This window comes from Carlito syrichta, unplaced genomic scaffold (genome assembly GCF_000164805.1).
Source record: "Carlito syrichta isolate Samal-C Ts95f unplaced genomic scaffold, Tarsius_syrichta-2.0.1 Scaffold304727, whole genome shotgun sequence".
NCBI classification, from domain to species: Eukaryota; Metazoa; Chordata; class Mammalia; order Primates; family Tarsiidae; genus Carlito; species Carlito syrichta.
In genome coordinates, this window is record NW_007248823.1 from 49,428 (window position 1) to 65,448 (window position 16,021).

At 41.7% G+C, this 16,021-nt stretch overlaps 2 protein-coding genes across 2 annotated transcripts in view; both read right to left on the reverse strand.

Annotated features, from left to right (window-relative positions):
• Positions 1-2,191, reverse strand: part of LCT (lactase) — a 48,715-nt gene extending 46,524 nt beyond the window's left edge. The window contains exon 1 of the mRNA XM_008060781.1: positions 1,553-2,191. Within this exon, the coding sequence (XP_008058972.1) occupies positions 1,553-2,186 (634 nt within the window). The 5' untranslated portion in view covers positions 2,187-2,191. The remainder of the gene's footprint in view (positions 1-1,552) is intronic.
• A 4,614-nt stretch (positions 2,192-6,805) lies between these two features.
• The window catches only part of MCM6 (minichromosome maintenance complex component 6), a 34,825-nt gene continuing 25,609 nt past the window's right edge, over positions 6,806-16,021 (reverse strand). The window contains exons 14-17 of the mRNA XM_008060782.2: positions 15,434-15,569; positions 14,150-14,305; positions 11,661-11,800; positions 6,806-7,302 (exon numbers count right to left, since the gene is read on the reverse strand). Of these exons, the coding sequence (XP_008058973.1) occupies positions 7,186-7,302; positions 11,661-11,800; positions 14,150-14,305; positions 15,434-15,569 (549 nt within the window). The 3' untranslated portion in view covers positions 6,806-7,185. The remainder of the gene's footprint in view (positions 7,303-11,660; positions 11,801-14,149; positions 14,306-15,433; positions 15,570-16,021) is intronic.

Sequence of the window (16,021 nt, forward strand, 5' to 3'; positions counted from 1 at the left end):
TTGTAGAGATGAGGTCTCGCTGCCCAGGCGGGTCTCGAACCCACGGACTCAGGAAATCCATTCACCTCAGCCTCCCAAATGTGCGGGATTACAGGTTGAGCCACCGAGCCTGGCTTGTCTTAACTATTTTGAGGTACACAGTTCAGTATTATTAAATATAGTCACATCTTGCACAATCATTCTCCGGAACTTTTTCATCTTGCAGAACAGAAACTGTACCCTTTAAAAAATTCTCCCTTCTTCTCAGTCGCTGGCTATGCTCGTTTTTGTCTCCATGAATTTCACTACTCAATGAATTTCACTACATGTTTTAACCTTTATGATCCATTCACATGACAGGACTCTGTAAGAACATTAAAAATCATGCTCTCTCTATTTAACAGAATGAGAACATATTCATACAATATGTTAAGTTTAAAAAGTAGAATATAGCCGGGCTCGGTGGCTCAGCCTGTAATCCCCCGCCTTTGGGAGGCTGAGGTGAGTGGGTTGCCTGAGCCCGCGGGTTCGAGACCCGCCTGGGCAACTTGGTGAGCCCTCATTTCTACAATAAATCAAAATGAGCTGGGCATGGTAGCACGCGCCTGTAGTTCCGGCTACTTAGAAGGCTGAGGTGGAAGGATCGCCGGAGCCCAGCAGGTTGAGGCTGATTGCGCCACTGCACTCCAGCCTGGGTGACAGAGTGAGACTCTGACTCAAAAAAAAAAAAAAAAGAAATCACAAATACCCTGGTTCTGTCTAGACCTCCTGAATCAGAACCTCAAGTTACCTGTGAAGTGAGTGTATGAACAATTACAATGACACTCTTCCTACTACCTGTCAGGATATCATTCATCTTGTATCCGACTGTCTCACTTGCTGTAATGTAAGCTCCAACTAGAACATCTAAACTGCTTTTCATAAGAAAAGGGGAACTGAAGGAGGAGAACAGGTAATCCTGAGGCGTTGGAAGAGTCGGGGAGGCAGGACAGCAGATAGGAAGAACAGTAAGACATTTAGAGGTTACACAACTCAAGACTGGGTAAGGGGTGTTTAAGAGACATTGTTTAGGCTCAAGCCTGTAATCTCAGCACTTTGGGAGGCCGAGGTGAGAGGATTGCCTGAGCCCACGGATTCGAAACTGGCCCAGGCAACTTGTGAGACCTTGTCTCTACAATAAATCAAAAAATTAGTCGGGCGTGGTAGCGCGTGCCTGTAGTTCTGGCTACTTGGAAGGCTGAGCCAGAAGGATCCCCGGAGCCCAGAAGGTCAACGCTGGGTTGGCCGTGAACATGCCACTGCACTCCAGCCTGGGTGATGGCGTGAGACTCCAACTCAAAAGGGAAAAAAGAAAGAGAGAGAGAGAGAGAGAGAGACATTATTTAAAGGAAGTGCTGAGCATTATGCAATATAAGCTATGCCTTCCTGTCTTCACTGGGAAATCGCTACGATATGAACTTCTCTGAAGGTGTAGATACAAGAGGACTACGGGAGGTGAGCGGGAAGAAATGCCAAACCCCATCTAAGGGGGATGAGGAAGGGGCATCAGCCCTCGGGGTCGACACGTACTCACCCTGAGAAGCAAACCTTTTGTGGTAAATCTCATAGACTTTTCTGTGGGCATCGGTGAGGGTCTGCAGACGTGAAGCTCTCGATTCCTGGTGGGGAAGCTCCTTGATCACTTCCTCCAAGTCACTAAAGGTGAACCAGACCTCAACTAGGTCCCCAAAGGAGTGGAAGGAGAATGTGGCATAGTCAGCAAAGAGGTCAGTGAAGGCTCTGCTGCTCTGGATGGCAGGGAGGGTCTGGTGGTGCAGGACGACCATGGGCTGTAGCCGCGCAGTCTTGAGGGCCTCAAGGAGTCGCCGGTAGCACTGCATGGTTTTCTCATCTGGATTCTTGGTGCTTCCTGCTGGGAGAAGCTGTGCCCACGACAGAAAGACTTTATAATGGGTGACCTTACTGACATGAAGACTGCTGAAGTACTCTGGCAGGAAAGTGGGCAGTGGCTGGCGACAGACATAAATGTCCTTGTCTCCTGCTACAAAACTAGAACCCTGATTTCCCAGTAGACTGCTCAGGTTGTGCAGTAAATCATGGGTTAGAGGACCAGCAGCAGAGATGAAATTTCTATCAGATTCCCAGTCCGACCCCCCGCACGAAAAACTTAGGAGGACAATCAAAACGACATTCCAAGACAGTTCCATTTTCAAGGGACTGTTAGCAGGTATGAGGAATCCTTACTTTATAACTACAACTGAAGTTGTAAAATGCTAAGAGATTATTAACATTTAATATTTAACTGAGTTATCTATGATCATGATATCAGTACATGGTTCACCCATGTAATATTTAAAATTTAAAGATCAGAAGAGATGACACAGAAACCTCAAACTTCCTATACAATTTTAGCAGAGGAACCTGAAAAATGTCTGACAAAAAAAGTTCTCCACATTTTTGTCTTACAAATTATCTGGGGACTAATTGGGTCATTCTGATAGCATGTTAAGAATAATGCAACTCAGTAATTTATTATTATTATTATATATAGTACAAACATATGTGTATAATATTTAAAATATAAGACAATTTAACACACCTGGGACTGTGCCATAATGTGTTGTTTCTCAGCTTTTTTTTTTTCACTTAATAGTTCTTGGAGTTTTGTCTAATCAGAACACGTGGACCCACCTCTTTTCAAGAGATGCACAGCATTCCATTAACCTCTTGCATATTGAACGTTGATTAGTTTTAAATTTGTGTATTAATTGAAATGCAGACTTCCAAAATAGGCGTCTTCAAATTTAAATCCCATCTACAGTTAGAAGTGTACCTAAATCGATCCGCCTTGCTAATACCTGGTATAAAACTACATGTTTAACACCTTGAAGAATGAAAATATTATTCCTTGCTTTTTAATTTTCTGATTACTTAGAAGTGAAGCTTTTCATATTAATCAGTCATCTGTTTTTCTTCTGAGATCTATGTTCATATTCTTTATCCATTTTAATCTTATTAGTGACATGAAAACTTTTAATAGAGTTTGGATATCACATATAAAACATGATAGAAAAAAATGTCCTGATCTTTTAAATTTAGCTTCTGGTGTTTTCTTTATCTTTTTTTCTTTTGAGTTGGAGTGTCACTCTGTTGCCCAGGCTGGAGTGCAGTGACATGCTCACGGCCACCACAGGCTTGACCTGTTGGGCTCAGGAGATCCTTCTGTCTCAGCCTTCCAAGTAGCTGGAACTTCAGGCACGTGCCACCATGCCCAGCTAAGCTTCTGGTGTTTTCAAGATATATATTGCCTGGTTCTCTGGTTTTTAAAAAATTTCATATCAAATCTACTTAAGTATTGTTTTGAAATTTTTTTATTGATACACAATAATTGTACATATTTATGGGGTACATTTTACAAAGCTTCATGCAAGTCGATCAGAGGAAAAGAGAATTATCAGGGGAAATGTACTTAAATCATTGTTTGAACTATACTAAATTTATCTCATTTACTAATGGATCTATAGCTGCTTGAATTCACACTGCACTGCAAAGCTCAGAGATCAAGGCAAATTATTAAGTATCCACGTTGGCCTTAGACTTTGACAATATTTTGCTTAATGACCTTTTACATATCTTGCAATTTAATGGATCATCACATGCTCAATAATTTTAAAATAACAATTCCTGTGGCTGGTGTGGGAGCACATGCCTGTAATCCCAGCACTTCTGGGAGGATTGCTTAAGCCCAGGAGTTCAAGGCCAGCTTGGGCAACACAGCAAAACCCTGTCTCTAAAAGAAATAATTAGTTGGGTGTGGTGGCTAGTACTAGTACTAGGTTAATACTCCTAGAAAAGAGTATTTTTTTAGTAACACGTTTTTGACAGGGTAGAATTAAGTCCAGTTTACGGTAGGATCAGATGTCTTTGGAGTAGCAGAGAGGGAGAAGGTTCATGAAAGTCATATTGTCTTTCTTTAGATTTTTAAAAAAATTTCCTTTTAAAAATTGATACATAACATTTTATATATTGGTATTTTTCATATGCATAGAATGTCTTATGATCAAGTTAGAATACCGGGGTATCTATTGCCTTGAGTATTTTTTATTATTTCTGTAGGCTGGGAACATTTCTAGTTCTCTCTTCTAGCTACCTTGAAATATACACACCCTACTCTGCTATGAAACATTAGAACTTATACCTTCTAAGTGTATGTTTGCACCCCCTTTATCTTTAGATCTTTTTTTTTTTTTTTTTGAGTTGGAGTCTCACTCTGTCGCCCAGACTGGAGTGCAGTGGCCGCTCCCGGCCACCACAGCCTCGACCTGCTGGGCTCCGGCGATCCTTCCATCTCAGCCTTCCGAGTAGCTGGAACTACAGGCGAGTGCTATCACACCCGGTAATTTTTTTATTTATTGTAGAGATGAGGGCTCGCCAAGTTGCCCAGGCGGGTCTCGAACCCGCGGGCTCAGGCAATCCACTCACCTCAGCCTCCCAAAGCATGGGATTACAGGAATTTTAACTTTGTGTGAAATGTCACCTTATCAGAAACAAAGGCCCTATACATACGTAGATGTTTCTGGACATTCTACTGTTACGACTGATTGATCTATTCCTGTGCCAATCCGTTTTCATTTCTGCACCAGCATGGTACTTTTTGCTTTCAGATAGGACAAGTCCGCTCCCATCATTCCTTTCCCTAGAATCTCCTTGGCTGAATCAGCACTTTCTTTTATGTGTCCTGGAGAAATTTCCACTTCAGAACATCTAGGTCTACATTTTTGTGAGTAGCCCACAGCATAGCTATGCCATAACTTGGGTAATAATTTCATTGATGGGTATCTACTGGGATTTGGTTAAAATCACCTTAGAGATCAGTTGACAACTTATATTCAAATCTTTACATTCCAGAATATTACATCTATTCACCTTTTAAACATTTGTCTAGGCTGGGGGTGGTGGTTCATGACTGTAATCTTAGCACTTTGGGAGACAGCAGCAGGATAACTGCCTGAGGTCAGGATTTTGAGACCAGCCTAGGCAACATAGTGAGAACTTGTCTCTACAAAAACATGAAAAAGTCAGCCTGGCATAGTAGCACGCGCCTGTAGTCCCAACTACTCGGGAGGCTGTGGTGCGGGGATTGAATCTGAGTTTGAGATTGCAGTGGGCCATGATTGTGCCACTGCACTCCAGCCTGGGTGAGACTCCAACTCCAGAAAAAAAAAATTGTCCAATTTTCTTCATAAAGAGCTCAAATATGATCTATTAGTCATTAACCACTTCATCTCCCTGACAAGTGCCACATGAGTAAAGTGAACGTGTGGAAACATAAGCACGCATACTCAGATGTGCAAAAACGGGCTTTGCAATAACGACCACCTCTCTTCAGGGCTGCCACTCTCATCAACAGCAAGATTGGGGAGAGGACAGATTAATCAAAAATGGATGCATCTGTCCTTTCCTTTGGGTAAATATTAATAAGCTCAAGTCCCAGTCAGGTTGTTTATCTTCAGGGCCTCTGCCCCATTTTCCTCATCGAAGCCGCTCTTCCTAAGAGAAGTGAGCCCCTTCTCCCTCCCCCCACAGAAGTTTGAGATCCTGCACCTGGAGGTTTCCCCATCCCAATGTCAAGGCCTCTCGTTAATCAGAGACATATCGATAGGCATTTATGTCCTGCATCTGCTATAAAACTTCTCAACCATTTCCAGCTCCCCTCAACCCATTCTTTCCAAGTCATGGGAGAACAAAGTTACTATTTGTAAACTCACCACACAGAATCACTTTTTCCTAACTAGCCCTGCAGGCTCCAAAATGCCATCTGTTGCTAAAAGCTGCAAAAATAGGAATTGCTACATCATGAACATACTGATAACAGCTAAGCTCAGGAACTGCCAGTCTCAGGAACTGTTAGTATCATAAACAGTAATAATTTTTCCTGGAAGGTCATAAAATTTTGGGGCAGTTTGTAATGTAGCAAATAACCTATTTCCCTTAAAAAGGCAATTTGAAAACAACCCCAAGAAATTGTCACTAAGACACAGAGCAAAAATATTACTAAAGAATAAAAAAGCTGCTCGGCGGCTCAGCCTGTAATCCCGCGCTTTGGGAGGCTGAGGAGTGTGGATTGTCTGAGCCCGCCTGGGCAACTTGGCGAGACCTCATCTCTACAGTAAATCAAAAAATTAGCTGGGTGTGGTAGCGCGCGCCTGTAGTTCCAGCTACTTGGAAGACTGAGGCGGAAGGATCGCCGGAGCCCAGCAGGTGGAGGCTGTGGTGGCCGGGAGCGGCCACTGCACTCTAGTCTGGGTGACAGAGTGAGACTCCAACTCAAAAAAAAAAAAGAAAAGAATCAAAAAAAGTGCAATACATTTTATAAACTACTTCAGAAAAAAAAAAAAAAAAGAAACTGAGACCAGGTGTGGTGGCTCTTGCCTGTAATCCCAACATTTTGGGAGGCCAAGGAAGACTAGCCTGGGCAACATAGATAGCTCATCTCTACAGAAAAATTTTTAAAATTAGCCAGGGAAGGTGGTGTGCCTGCAGTCCGTTACTTGTAAGGTTGAAGCAGGAGGATTGTCTGAGCAAAGGAGGTCAAGGCTGAGGTGAGCTACAAGCAACCGGGACTCCAGGCACATATCACCATGTCCAACCTGGGGGTGAGATCTCAACTTTGTTTTTATACTGATTCTCTAATGACTCTTCACAGAAACCTAACCCATAATGACTTACTTCTACCTCTTTACCCCAGATTAAGCAAAAAGGGGAAAGATTCACCTTCACAAGTTGACAAAAGCAATAATCAGAGTAGAAATAAATCCAATATACATCTTCAGAACAAGTTATTTTATTATGATGAATAGAAGCAGATGACAATTGAATAAAAGTTATTTCCTTAGTAAGATACCATATGCCATAAAAGTGGCCTTTTCCTACCTATGAAAACAAAGGTGTTATAGAAGCCATACATTATTTGGTTCCAACTTCACTGGCAAGAAGCACACTAAAGCAAGTGCTGAAGCCTGTGTTGGCATAAAAGCATGTGACAGAAATGTGACACACGGGACCATCAAATCCATTCTTGTTTCTCAAAACAAATCCAGAAGCGCTGCTCCTAGAACATTTTCTCTTCCTAGTAGAGCTCCATCTGGGCACCAGTCCAGGACGTGTGCCACAGTTCCTCATTTCTGGTCAGTTACTTTGACTATCTCAATCTTCGAGCAAGTAGTTGGGGTTAACCACCAAGTAGGGATCCTCTTCATAGCTCTCACTTCCCTCTGAGGAGCCTTTCAATCCAGCCTGGGTGAGCTCAATTAGAACATGATCCTGTGAAACACAAATATTTGTCCTCAGGTCTCCAGCAGTATTATGAAAATGTTCAGATACACAAGACTTGGCCCTTCTCCGGAATGTTTGCTACTGACACTTACTTTCATTTCCCCACCAGAAATCCTAGGAAAAGGTTCTGCTAAATTCCCTTCCCATTAGGATGCTGACCTTTTCAAACCATAAACCTTTTTGGAAATTAAGAAATATACTAGTGGTCATTTCTTTGCTAAACTCTGGTCTGGCCACATGGCTCTTTGAACTATGGTCACTATGTTTCCTAGTTTTGGCCCCCTCCCCTACCTTGAAGAGGTGAATCTCCTATTTTCTCTAATTTACTTTCTAAATAAACTGTAATTTCAAAAAAAAAAAAAAAAAAAGCAAAAAGAGAAATATATGAGCAAACTCAATAAGCAGTGATTTTATTTTTTTGAGTCTGCGTCTCACTCTTGTCACCCAAGCTAGAGTGCAGTGGCATGCTCACAGCCACCACAAACTCAACCTGCTGGGCTCAGGTGATCCTTCAGATTCAGCCTCCCAAGAAACCGGGACTCCAGGCACATATCACCATGCCCAACTAATTTTATTTTATTGTAGAGATGAGGTCTTGCCAAGTTTCCCAGGCTGGTCTTGAACCCTTGGGCTCAAGCAATCCTCTTGCCTTTGCCTCCCAAAGTGCTAGGATTACAGGCATGAGCCACCATGCCCAGCCAAACAAGGTTTCCTGGCATATTACGTAAAATACTTATAAATATAACTTCAAAATAAGACAGGAGGTAATGCTTAAATTTGAATTCTACAAAATTCTCCCATATTTAAAAGTCTGTTTAATATGTAATATTATTTGTCAGTTTTTTATTACTGGCCACTGAACTTTTCCATATATGACCCATTCATAGTTGAGTTAGTAGAATCTACAAATAAATTCACCTGGAACATTTTTCACTCTCAGCTAATAAAAAAAAAGTACAACATGTTATCTGTCTTAAAATCTTGGTTACAGACTTCAAGTCCATAGTGTAAGTCAGTCAAAAATGTCCAAAAATGAGAAGGGCTCCTATAGCCAAGCCCACAGAAAGGAATTCAGGAAACAGTGCTTTGATTCTAAGAAGTCTGGCAAAGTTCCATAGTATAAGCGTTGATGCCACTAGGGGGGACTGGACGCCTTTTCTATTGCCCTTTCAAATGTATACCTGTAGATAGACGACACTCTATATGCTAACACAATTTCAAAGGAAGCACATCTCATCAGCACAGTACAAGCGCTCTGGTTTTCTGTAGCAAGTTAGTTCAGGTGGTGAGCCAAATTTAAAAAGGAAATGCAAGCTTAGACTAGTTAGTTTCACAATGTGTTCCAAAGTCCTAATGTGGATTCCTTGCCTTGTTAATTTTATTTTACACTGCGCTGATGCCAAGAGAAAACAAAGGCTGGCCTGTCCACTGCTAGAAAACAACTCTGGATCCTGATCTGAGTAGCTGTTTTGACTCCATGCCCTCCTACCCCCACAATCATACACTGATCTATCCTCACAGGTAAAGTCTTTCAGATGACACAACCTGATACATGACATCTGTAATATTTACATAGTGAGTACTATAGAGTAAATTGGCATGATGGTTAAGTATCTGCCACTTGATAGAAAAGTTCAATCATCCAACATATATCTGATCCTGCTATGTGCTAGGTACCACTGTAGGTCCTAGGGACACAGTAGTAGACAAAGTGAAGTCTCTGCCCTCAAGGAGCTTACATTCTGAGAGAGATAAAGAATATACTGCCAGACAATGATAAGCACTATGAAGAAACAAAACAGGGTGACAGCAAGAGCAGAGGGCTGCTATTCTGACAGGCTAGGCAAGAGAGGCTTCTCTGAAGAGGAAACATTTGAGCAGACACCAGAAAATAGGAGGGTATCTGGGGAAAGAGACAAAGAGTGAGTGCAAAGGCCCTCATGTCTGGTGTCAAGGGAACAAGACCAGTGTCACTGGGGTGGAATAAGCAAGGAAGAGTGCTACAAAATGAGGTGAATACGATAGATGGGGCTAGACTGTGTAGGGTTCTGCAGGCCATGGCAAAGAGGCTAGAGTTTATTATAATATGACAGAAGCACTGGAAGATAGGCAGTAAAATAAATGATGTTGGCCAGACATGGTAGACCACGCCTATAATCCCAGCACTTTGGGAAGCCAAGGTGAGAGGATTCAGAGCTCACAGGTTTGAGACCAGCCTGGGCAACTTGGTGAGACCTCATCTCTACAATTAAAAAAAAAAAAATTAGCCAGTCATGGTGGCACGTGCCTGTAATTCCAGTTACTTGGAAGGCTGAGGCAGAAGGATCACCTGAGCCTAGCAGATTGAGGCGGTGGTGGCTGTGAGCATGCCACTGTACTGGGCAACAGAGTGAGACTCCAACTCAAAAAAAAAAAAAAGATGATTTAAAAAGCATCATTGAGCAGGAAGCCAAAACAAAAATGGACAGTTACCAGGCTCCTGCAAAAGTCCAGGCATGGTGGCTTGGGTGGGTGGGTGAAGGTGGTAAAAAGAGAACAAAAAAATATACACACACTGAAAGCAGCGCTCACAGAACTTGCTGCTGAAGAGGAGTTGTGAGGGAAAGTGAAATTAAGGAATTAAAGATGATTCCAAGGGGTTTGGCCCATAGCATTTCAATAAGTGTAGAGAAAACAACTGTTTCTGAACACATTAAGATGCCTGTCAGTTCACCAGTAGGCAGCTGGTTATACACATCTGGAGATGAGAGCTGGCAACACAGACTTAGAAGTCATCAGCAGACGGGTAAATTAATAAACCAAATGAAATCATTTAGGTAATAAATGTAAATGATCTCAGAGCAGAGCAAAAAGAGGAAGATTCAGGAAAGGGGCTAAGAGGGAATAAACTGTAAGGGAATAATCAGTAAGACAGAAGACCCAGGAGGACATGGTGATTCCAAAGGCAAGTACAGACAGTACTTCTAGGAGTGAACAACTGTGACAAGTGCTGCTGACAGCCTGAGTACTGAGAACGGCAAGTTAAAAGAAGTGGACAGAAGGTACACAATGTCCTGTAAGAGTGGGGGAGAAGCCAGGCTTGGTGGCTCAGCCTGCAATCCCGCGCTTTGGGAGGCTGAGGTGAGTGGATTGCCTGAGCCCGCGGGTTCAAGACCCGTCTGGGCAACTTGGTGAGACTTCATCGCTACAATAAATAAAAAAAAAATTAGCCGGGCATGGTAGCGCGCGCCTGTAATTCCAGGTACTTGGAAGGCTGAGGTGGAAGGATCGCCGGAGCCCAGCAGGTCGAGGCTGCGGTGGCTGGGAGCGTGCCACTGCATTCCAGTCTGGGCGACAGAGTGAGACTCCCAACTCAAAAAAAAAAGAGTGGGGGAGAAAACCGACCAGGGAAAAGTAAATATTGGGCAGTGCTATCATGAGGCAGATAAGGCAAAAGTTCAGTATTGTCCACTTGAGATTTGTGGTCATCAATTTAAAGAAGATTAGGCACATGGTTGTATGCATTTCTCCAGATACTTTTAACTGCTTGGATAAGGGTACAAAAAAAAAGAATTATATTTAACCAAGGCTGGCGTTTTGCCAAGCAAGTCAAACAGGAAAAAAGCTGGTAGTATAAGAAAAGTGTTGGTGCTTTAGAAGGGAGTGATAATGAGAAGAAAAAAAGAGTGGCTATTAGGCTGGGTAGGAACTAAGGCAATGAGGAATATGCAACAGAAAACAGTTGACAGTACCCAGGAAGCTTGAAGATCTACTGTATGACCAAGGGTGCACATGGCTGATGGGAGTAGAAAAGGTTAAAAACACCCAGACAGTAAGAACCCATAGCCACCTTCCCAGATATAACCTAAGTTCTGCTTGTTTCAGTAGGGAAAGTAAGTCATTTACTTCTGTCAATTTTCTTATTTTACAACTCATCTGACTACACTTCAATGATTCAAAATAAGGAAACAAAAAAAATTTCACTAATGAGCGGGGCACGATGGCCCACGCCTGTAATCCCAGCACTTTGGGAAGGGGAGGGGGAGGTAAGAGGACTGCCTGAGTTCAGGGATTTGAGATTACCCTGGGCAATTTGGAAAGACCTTGTCTCTATAGTAAATTAAATAAATAAGCCAGGCATGGTAGCTCATGCCTGTAGTTCCACCTACTTGGAAGGCTGAGGCGGAAGGATTGCCTGAACCCGGCAGGTTGAGGCTGCGGTGGCAGTGAGCGTGCCACTGCACTCCAACCTGGGTGACAGAATGAGACTCCAACACACACATACACACACACCCCTCCACTAATGAACCTGTACAGATGAAAACATAAACTCCCTCTCTAACATCAAAGCATAGTTATATACATACATAGCGTATGAGTCGATGAATGACTTTCTCTATGATTTGTTTTTTATTTATAAGTTCCTCTTCAGAGTCTATTTCTGATTCGATTTCCTTCAAGTACCAGTTAACAAGTTCGCTCCTTTTTAACGCTGACTCGTCCTCTTCTGCATCAAAAAATACATTTTAAAAGGATTAAATTATTCTCCTAGCAAATTGTGTCACCAACTCTTGGGGTTTGCATATAGAAGATAATGTACAGATTACACAACCATCAACCCATCAGAAAGCACATCTGCTGTTATAAAGTTTGCAATGTTCCAGCATAAGCCTGAATTAACCGGTCATATCACTTGTATTAAAGCACACCTGTAAGGGGAGTAAAATGTAATAAAATAGAGATGATAAGAAACAAGGTTCTTAAAGCTATTAAGATTTCAGGGTATGAAGGCCTTTTCTTCATTTTCTTTCTTTTTTTTTTTTTTTTTTTTTGAGTTGGAGTCTCACTCTGTCGCTCAGACTGGAGTGCAGCGGCCGCTCCCGGCCACCGCAGCTTCGACCTGCTGGGCTCCGGCGATCCTTCCGCCTCAGCCTTCCAAGTAGCTGGAACTACAGGCGAGTGCTACCACGCCCGGCTAATTTTTTTTTTTTTTTATTTATTGTAGAGATGAGGTCTTGCCAAGTTGCCCAGGCGGGTCTCGAACCTGCAGGCTCAGGCAATCCACTCACCTCAGCCTCCCAAAGTACGGGATTACAGGCTGAGCCACCGAGCCCAGCTTTCTTCATTTTCTTATGCTTCACTACCTATGAGAATGTTTGCCAACAGCAAACTCAAAGCATAAATTAGGAATGAAGCAACACCAAGGAAAACTTCTTAAATGCAATTTTTCCTCTTTGGAAAGGGGAAGACTTTATAGAATTGGGGTCTACTAAGAAGTTTTTCAAGGCGTCTACTCAAAATAAACTACTAGCTTATTTTAGCAAGATCCAGCCATACCAACTGAACTGACTGCTTCTTTAAAAAGTCCAAGGCCAGGTGCGGTGGCTCATATTGGTAATCCTAGTACCATAAGGCCGAGGTGGGAGAATCACCTGAGGCCAAAGTTCGAGACCAGCCTGGACAACATTGCAAGATCTCTTCTCTACAAAAATAATAAAACTAGCCAGCTGTGGTGGTGCATGCCTGTAGTCCTAGCTACTTGAGAGTTTGAGGCAGGAGGCTTGCTTGAGCCCAGGAGTTTGAGGCTGTGGTGAGCCATGATCGTGTCATTGTACTCCATCCTGGGCAGCAGGGTGACACTGTCTCTCAGAAAAATTAAAAAAATAAAAGTCTAAGGTAGAACTCTCAATTCACAAGAAAAGCTGGGACCTGAATAACATAACTATCATAGAAATAATATCATTTTAAGTGAGAAGGAAGTGGGGGATAAAGCCTGAGGTATCCTAGTGGCTATGTTGCTGTCTTCTCTTCTCCCGCTGGTCCACAGTTCCCAGGGGAACAAGGACAGAAACTACAGGGCTCAAATCTTTAGTAAGCTAAGACAACCTATGATGCTCTCTTCCTTCATAGCAGATCCAATACTGTGATCATAAAATATGCCTGGGAAGCCAGCAAAAGCCAGCTTTGGAGCTTTCCAGTAAGAATTATCTAACACTTAAATATCAAGTTCTACTCCTTGAATTCACTATTCTTCCTTCTGCCCTGTGGCTAACTATAGGGTGACAAAACTTTGAATAGTAGGGTAAAGCAGTTAAGGGTAGAAAGTGTACTGGTGTCCAGACACTATACTTTAATGATGAACAGAAGAGGATTTTATTGTAATGGCCATTTGATAATATAGATTTCTAGGCTCGATTAATTGCCTCTAAGTATACATACCCTGGGAGTGTTTTAAATAAAGCCATTACTGGCCGGACATGGTGGCTCAAGCCTGTAATCCCAGCACTTTGGGCGGCCAAGGCAAGAAGACTGCCTGAGCCCAGGGGTTCGAGACCAGTCTGGGTAACTTGGCGAGATGTTGTCTCCACAATAAATAAAAAAAAAAATCAGCTGGGTATGGTGGTGCACACCTGTAGTTCCAGCTACTTGGAAGGCCAAAGCAGAAGGATCGCCTGAGCCCAGCAGGTCAAGGCTGCACTCCAGCCATGTGACAGAGACTCCAACTCAAAATAAATAAATAAATAAATGCATAAAGCCATCGTAAAAAGAATTAATTTTGCACTTGTAAAAACATTTGTATATACTTTTTCATATTACGAGATCTCAAATTCTGTTTCAAAAGTATTAAAATAGGATAGGCTAAGAATATTAACAAGAATGATCCATAAACCTTTGACAATGAGGTATACAAGCTGGTAGACATGGTGATATTCTATAGGTTTATTTGGCTAAAGTGAGCTTTTCTAACAATTTATCATCTCTACTAGCAGAACAAAAAAAGTGTGACATCAGAACTGCTCTATATAGAGTTTATGTAAATGGCTGAGCACGTAAGCAGCACGAGGTACAACCTCACCTTCTTCCATCTTTCTGAGGTGAAGCACAATAAGGTTAGAGATTCGGCAATACTCAGAGAAGCCCAGCCTTAAGGAGGCTTTGGGAACAGAATCTTGATTTATGTCTTCATTGTAGCCGTTGATTCCATTCACAGGGGCAGGGCTGTCAGCATGACCTAAGTAAAAAATTAACCACACAAATCTTGTTTTTATGCCTCCAACATTCTATGATTGAGGGTTTATAAATACATTACATTTAATACTAATTTTAAAACAAGCATACAGTGATACATAGCACATAATTTCACAAGTTAAAAGCAAATCTATAAACTCTACTAGTGAAGACAAAAACTAATTTAGTAGAATTTGAGGTAAGTGTTTAAAAAAAACTAACTTGAGAGAAATGTAAGGGATAGAAGAAATAAAGATTCATCATCTAAAGTCAATTTGTAGTATTATGTACAAAATTAGAAATTCTATTATTTGTTCTAATATTCTTAAAAAATGATTTTAATTCAAAAGTCACACAACAATACAAATAAGGGTGGAGGCCAAGAGGATTTAAGTCTATGAGCACAATTTTGGTGCATTTTCTTATTTAGTCTTTCAAGTATATATACAGAGGATGTCAAAAAAATGTTTACACATTTTAAGAAAGGAAAAAACTGTGTTAAAATTGTAACAGTCAATAAGATGAATACAAGTCATGTTTGACTTCTGCAATTACAAGAGGTGTTCAAAGTGGTTATAATCAGCATCCAGACACTTGTGATTATGGCAAACACCTCTTAAAATGTGCATACTTTTTTTTTTGGCACCCCCAGTATTTTATATCAACTATTTAAATGTTAGCCAGGTATGGCTGCTTACACCTATAATCCCAGCACTTTGGGAGGCTAAGGCAAGAGGATTGCCTGAGCCCAGGGGTTCGAGACCAGTCTGGACAACTTGGCAAGATCTTGTCTCAACAATAAATCAACAAAAATCAGCTGGACGTGGTGGGGCAAGCCTGTAGTTCCAGCTACTTGGAAGGCCGAGGTAGAAGAATTGTCTGAGCCCACCAGGTCGAGGCTGTGTGGTGGCCATGAGTGTGCCACTGTACTCTAGCCTGGGCAACACAGTGAGACTCCTACTCAAAAAAAAAAGTACTTCAACTTGTAAAGAGTTAACAGTATTCTATATTTATTTTTTCCTTTTTGCTACACAGACTTCATAACCATCAACAAGTGCATGCCTACCACATGACATCTCTAAAGACTCTTTCATCCCTAACTCCAGAACATTCATATGAACAAGCATCTCACCATTGATGCCACCTGGACCCTCATCAACCTCCATCTGGAGCTCTTCTTCTTGATCTAGATTAACATCAGGTGTTTCCACACGGATGATTGATTTATTCAGTAACCGGAATGCTTCCTTCACATGCTTAGGCTGAACCTAAACAAAGATGAGTTTAAGGCAGTCTTCTTAATATACCAAACAGATTATTTCCAGACAAAATTACAGTGGCATTTTGGTGTTCTCACAAACATTCTCTCATACGCACTCACAAGCTATGAGACAACACTATAAATTCACCAGGATGGCTAAAATGACTAACAATATCAAGTGTTGGCAAGAATATCAAACAATTCTCATTCACTGCAGGTGAAAATAGAAACTAATATAACTGTTTGACAGTTTTTACTAAACATCTGCATAATCAATGTCCCAACAATTCCACTCCTACGAGGTATGTACCCATAGGAAATATAAACATTACACGGACTCAAAGACATATACATCCATAAAAACCCAAACTGGAAACTATCAAAATGCCTAAGAGAATAATGGGTGAAATAGTCAATAGAATATTACACAGCAATGAAACCAGACAGAAAATGAAATGG